The 6,508-nt window shown below is 38.1% G+C and overlaps 1 protein-coding gene across 1 annotated transcript in view; it reads right to left on the bottom strand.

Moving 5' to 3' along the window:
* Positions 1 to 266: 266 nt before the first annotated feature.
* Positions 267 to 6,508, bottom strand: part of skic2 (SKI2 subunit of superkiller complex) — a 59,470-nt gene continuing 53,228 nt past the window's right edge. Inside the window, exons 25-29 of the mRNA XM_028800965.2 lie at positions 5,393 to 5,603; positions 5,142 to 5,252; positions 2,413 to 2,631; positions 2,075 to 2,215; positions 267 to 1,964 (exon numbers count right to left, since the gene is read on the bottom strand). Coding sequence (XP_028656798.2) covers positions 1,764 to 1,964; positions 2,075 to 2,215; positions 2,413 to 2,631; positions 5,142 to 5,252; positions 5,393 to 5,603 — 883 coding nt within the window. The 3' untranslated portion in view covers positions 267 to 1,763. The remainder of the gene's footprint in view (positions 1,965 to 2,074; positions 2,216 to 2,412; positions 2,632 to 5,141; positions 5,253 to 5,392; positions 5,604 to 6,508) is intronic.

The following is a 6,508-nucleotide window of genomic DNA, read 5'->3' as shown; positions in this document are numbered from 1 at the left end:
TGGGAAACAAATGTCAACAGCGGTAAACCTCCAAGGGGGACAAAGAAACGTCAACAGTGGCAATACTCCAAGGGGACCCCCTCCAAAAAAGAAATCAACAGCACCAAAACTCCCCCTTGGTTGTCAACAACGTCATTCATTGGGCTGGTCCACAGCATCATCAGGCCGAAAATCAGCTGTCATTGAGCTGAGAATATTTCCAGGAACTGGCAACCCTGCTGATGAGACCCAGAAAGTAAGAATACCCAGCAACAAAGACCAAAATCTTTTTAAAATGTCCAAGAATGGATCATTCCCTTTATTGCTCCTTTTTAATTTCCCTGTTCAGGATTAGCAATACCCAAAGCCCAGGATAGCGCGAATGGTCTTAAATGTCCAGTGACAAAGTTACACTTGCACATTGGGGGTTTTCTGTGAAATTATTTAAATATGCTCAATAATCAAAATGAATAAAAACAGACAATTAGGTGTGCATTTTCAAGTAGCTGGCACAGTGCACTTTGGCTCAATTCGATTAAATATCTGTCTGCCTGTCCAGATGCCTGTGTTTTTGATGGTTGCTAGCAAAACAGAAGAGCTCTCTTCAGCCCCGAGGATGAAAGATTAAATTCACTAAAAGTATGGGTATGTAAATAACGAGACACTCCCAATGATCTGAATTATATGAGTTTTCAAACCTCATCATGGAATTCACATTCTTTACAATGTTTTTGGTTAATTTATTCTTCATTGACAATCTGAAATGTTAGTGATGTGCTTAATGATGCTGCATGTTATCACCTCAGTTCTGGACTCAGTTCCCTTCTAAATCAGCTCAGTATGAGCGAATTTTGCCCAGTTTTGGGTTAGCTCCTGCATTAAGCCCAGTGCTGTTAGAATGGGCAGCAGCTCCGCATGACACTAAACTTGCTGAGTGGGCTGGACAATGTATTAATGAAATGCAAAATAATAAAAAAAAAAAAACAATTCAGAACAACCAATCATTTTCTAAACATTTTTTCCAGAAGCTGTGAGCACAAACAAACCAGAAACCAACCTTAAAAGAGATGGGACTCGATTGAATGGCACACATCCATAGACATTTACACCAGGCCGGTTCAGTGACATCAGTTCATCTGTCATTAACCTGCCTTGTACTTCTTTAGGGTGTGACCACCAATAGAAAATCTGTATGGACAAGGAGTAAGTAACGTGCAAACATCAGACACAAACACTATCCAGGCCAAGAATAAAATGAGAGTCCCTCAAGCAGTGAGGAAGAAGCGTCAATACTTTTGTCCATTCACTCATCCACCGATTTCAATAATTTCTTTTAAACGGTTAAAGGTTTGCTAAGAAATAAAAAAAATATGCTAATTTTAACATTTTGTTATTTACATTAACCCTTGAAAGAAGTTTGTTATCGACTGACACTATATATCCAGTGACATTTGTCTTTTTAATGCATAGATTTAGTATGTGACCAAATCTTTCACCACACAGTTTGCTGATATCTATGTGTACCTCTACCCTCCTCTATATTTGGGTACTTATGTCTATTTTTTTATTCTTTGGCTGATCCGTTTTCATATAGTTTTTAATGCTATGTTTATCAGGTGGCCTACATTCCTCAAAGATGGTCAGAATTATTATTTTTTTAATATGATAATGTGGGACATCTTAATGTCTTTGTCATCTCTCGTCTCTCAAGCACAAGGAACAAAAAAACTCCCAGCAACAATGTTCACATCTCATTTGCTCTAATGAGTCCAAAAATGAATTGCTCATTGGGTGTACAAGCTGGCGGCAAAAACGATATCACGCTTGATCATCATTGATGCTTGTTCCATTTTGGCATAGAGCACAGGGTCACCGATGATCCGTGCAGCATTCCTTACATCCCGGCATGTTTCATCCAACCTTTGGATGCAACGCACCACTATGCCTTCCTGGACATCCGTAAGCAGAGCTATCTCAGAAAAGGGCTAGAAAAGAAAACAAAAAAAGCACAAATTGCAATTCACATATACAAACGTACACAACAGTTACATTTTAGGCCAATACATCAAAGCAGGTCAGTGAACTGATCCCTTACCATGCCTCTTGCCCAGCAGTACACCACCTCCAACAGACCAAATTTAAATTGTGCCACGTAGTCTTCTACCGACTCTCGCATACCACAATCCCTCTGGATAGATGCTATACGTTCAGCTACACTCTCGATGCGCTTTACACCCTGAAATAAAACAAAACGTGCAATAACTAAACATTCAAGTGTTGAGTAGGATATCTATAAAATATTGGTCAGTACTTTATGAATTGTCACAAAATACCTTTCAAGTCGTAAGAGCTTTATAAAACATAACAATGTAAATCTACTCCAGCAGACGCATTTATAGAGCTAAAAAAACTCCCCACAAAATTCAAGCAAACCTCCTGAAGAGAAGTACTGATCTCCGGTTCAACCTGGGTCTTCTGTTGGAACACCAGACATGACAGCAAAGCGGCGATTTCCTCGGGTGGCAGGTCACTCAGCACGTTATCAAAGACAAGTTCAGTTACCATCAGTTCATGGCTACTGATTTCACAGGCCACACGTCCTTTGAGCTGCACAGTGCAAGAATCATCGATGTATTTTAGAACTTTTAGAACCTATGGAAAAAAAGGAAAAATAGACTTAGGTAAAGTGGCACATGCACACAGTCAAATCATACAGAATTATTTAAAAGGGGAACAGTCACAGTTTTTAAAGGTGGAAAGTACTGGGAAAAAGTGAAGAAATCATGCCGTAAAATGATGCAGCCATTTTCAACTCAAACGCCAAGAACAGTTCACATCAATACATTGGGGAATTTGAGTTCTTCCACCAGCTCAATACAAGATAAGAGATGTCTCTGGTCTGCCCCTCTCTGGTGATCCTCTAGCTCAATTAATTGTTTTGTATAATACATTAAAGCAGGGGTCTCCAACGGTAGCGGTAGCTTGCAGCCCCTTTCCAAGTAGCTCGCCAAAGGGTTAATGAATCCTACATAAATTTGAAAACTTGATTAGTTAAATTAGGGGTGGGCGATTTTTCCAAAAAATCATATCACGATCCATTTAACACAAATCCACGATCCACAATCTGAATTGCAGTCTATCTTTTCAATGTGGCATACACTTAAGAGAATATCTGGACTCAAACTCATCAAGACCTAAGTAACACTTTATTTTAAATATCAAACAAAGTTGAATTCAATTGTTCTCTTGTTCACTAGCTAAGCGGAGTTAAGGAACACGCCCCAAAGCTGACAAGTGAGTAAGGAAGAATCTTTACCAAGCAGCTCTGAAAATGCCTGGTTTGTTTGGGTCTCCATACCTCTGTGAGTCTGCCTTTTGTGACATGAATGTCATGAAATCAAAGTTCAGAACAAGACTGACAGATGAACATTTAAATGACTCCATAAGAGTGAACCTAAGTGGCTTCACTCCACCATACACCTCTCTTGTTAACTCCGTGCAGTACCAGTCATCTCATTAACTAAAACACACACCACACATGTAACTGGACATGTGAATACTCTTGTGAAGCGAAACAGTGACATGAAACAAAATGACAAATGAATAAGTAATATCTGTGTATTTGTAATTGCATTGTTTTGTTTTCACAGTATTCATGTGAGATACACTAGAAAATGCACTTGCTGGTGAACTAAATAATTTTTGTTATGTTTTATTGCAAAATGTGAGTGGTGGATACCAACACTTTGTAAATGTTCAGGCAAAACAAGCTTATTCAGTTTGTTTGGGTTGAAATAAGCTATGAGAATAAACATTCGAAAACATGAGTAGCTCTCGGCTATTTTCATTTTGTAAAATTAGCTCTCAGGGTAAAAATGGTTGGAGACCCCTGCACTAAAGATTGTTACCTGTTTTCACCATGCTCTAAAGGAGTGGAATGTGCCTGACGTGGTCTCACGTCAAACAGTACCGTGCATTAGTATGTCCAACCCTTGGTGTTAGGCCAAGGCAGTGAACAGGTTATGTTGGACTATAGGAGCAATATCTCTTCTACTGCTTTCCAACTTGTGCCCCCGTGACAAGCTGGGAGGAACACAACCTTAACTCACATCTGCATCCATGGAGACTCTAGGCCCTATCCAGCAGAGTTGGTCACTGGGAGAGATAAAACTCATAACATCTGACCGAGGAGCTGACTGTGATGGTCCAACGTAAATGCCATGGTTAAGGTTGATGAGCTTAACAAGAAACTTGGGCAAGCGTGTTTCCTAAGTACTCTTGCAAAGGGGTCTTACCAAACTCCTTTAAGGTTTCTGCGAATAAACGAAATGCATTTAGCACCCCTAGTGAACACTGACAGTACTGCATTCTCTGCTCTGGGCAACAAGGAGACTTTCTAACATTTGATGTCCAGTGTGCTGGGCCCCACAATGCATTAGGTGTCACTTTTCTAGACAATATTGCCAACTATTTTAAAGGCAGACCTCCACATCAACCCAAAAAAATGATGTTTCAGATTAACAGAGGCTAAATATTTGGTGTATGTTGGAGCTTAAAAAATCATAAGCCCACTGTTGTTCAAATTAGGCATCATTAAAAGATGGCCCTGGTCAAAGCCTTTTACTAGCTAGAGGGGTACTATAAGGGGTTTGTGTCATGGTTTTCCTAATGGACTATGCTGCTTACAGACATGACATTAAAGAATGTGGCAAATCCTGTGATATGCTTTTACCTCAGCAGCACGATTACCGGATCATGGTAGTCAAGAACGCAGCCTAAACTAAGTTGTAATGCCTTCTTTTTAAGAATGAATCATATTCACATTTGAAGATTTCTACTGAAACATTCTCATTCCACTTTGGATGATTTTACTTGACGATATAAAATACCCTGAAAGTGTCTATCCATTACTATATATAGGGTGGTCCAGATCTAATTATGCAATTTTCATTACGCTATAACTTATTAAGTTTATTACATAGAGAATTCACAGCACCTGACCCGCACATAGAGATTTCACTTAAAATTCTTTTTTTTGCCAAAAGATGGCAGCACCTGCCCTACATTCCAAAATTTATTTTCAAAACTACTTGATCTGTTTCAGTGTTGTAGGATTATAGCAGAAACCAACCCTGGACTGGTTGTTCTGTCTTGTGTCTTACCTTAATTCTTTGCTCATATTCTGGAAGAAGAAGCAAGCTTTGATCTGATATAAGGTATCGTAATCGATCAAGCTCATCCTGAATCTGCATTCGTTTATTTAGCCTGTTATACTACAACATAATGAAATAAAAAAGCAAATAGTTACATATGTCTTGTCTAAGATTAGCAAAAACAGATTCATTTATAACACATAACACTAAAAACTACTAAAAATTCAAATTAAATAAAGAGTGAATATCTAGTCTAGTACCTGCTCAGAGAATTTTGGACTGTGTACACAGTTAAACGTTCCCAGTACTTCCTCCAAATGTCTAAGCCTCATTGAGCCTTCAACAACTTCTAAATCTTTTATTTGAAAATCATTCACTGGATCCAGCGCTGGAATGCCATTTGGGTTTGATTCAGTAAGCCTCAGAAGCTCTTGGGTTGTTGTAGTAACAGCCTGACCTGGAGGATCATGTCTGCAAGTTAAAAACAAAATAATAATGTGTAAAATATAATGTCTGCCCAAATATTACCAGGCCAAAAACTGATAAATCGGGCACAGTATTATATTGGACCTGCACGCTCCAGTTCACAGATTTACTGAACACAGGTAGAAGATAGTTGAGCAGATGCTAGGTAATATCAGATTTTTAAAATAGCTATGTTGTTATTAAATGTATACTGATACAAACAAACTAAGGTATAACAATTAATTGCCTTATTTCCTAAAATCCTGCTAACCTGCAAGATTCTAATTCAGCCAAATATCTTGCCTAGTTGTGCTAAGGTTTTTATTTTATATTTACTTGTGCAGGTATTATAACTGATGACTTCAGCTTTAACCAACGGTATTGTCAGAGGAACTCTTTCTGACTAAAGACATAACTGCTCAGTAGTAAAATGGCTGAGGGGTACAGTGTTATTTTCTATTTGTTCTTATTACTTGCTTTGGTAATACATGTTTAGAATTAGCTACTTCATCTTTTACCAGTGCTTCTGCTGCAAAATGTAATACATTCCTTCATGTTTTTTGAGATAAAGTTAAAAACTTTAATAATCCCAGTAATCCTAGCATATCATCATCTTACATTCTTCCTTTTTCTCTCTTCTTCCAGATGCTTTAATAATCTTTCCAAAATTCTTGCTAAATAAATACTAGACATTGTCTATCTGTCAGATAACTTGAAAATCATTTTTGTGTCCATAATGGCAAACATCCATTGATTCTTAACAATCTCAACAATTTTACATTATATTTCCCTAGTTCTTGAGGGTGTTGTTATGTGCCTGCTTAATATTTACTTAACATGTAAAAACCGTCTGAGTCTGGCTTCAGGTTGCAGCACAGTTAGAACATTAGACCAATCTAGACGAGAACAGG

The sequence above is a fragment of the Erpetoichthys calabaricus genome, chromosome 1, assembly GCF_900747795.2.
Source record: "Erpetoichthys calabaricus chromosome 1, fErpCal1.3, whole genome shotgun sequence".
Classification (NCBI taxonomy): Eukaryota; Metazoa; Chordata; class Cladistia; order Polypteriformes; family Polypteridae; genus Erpetoichthys; species Erpetoichthys calabaricus.
This window is presented reverse-complemented; position numbering and strand designations above follow the sequence as displayed.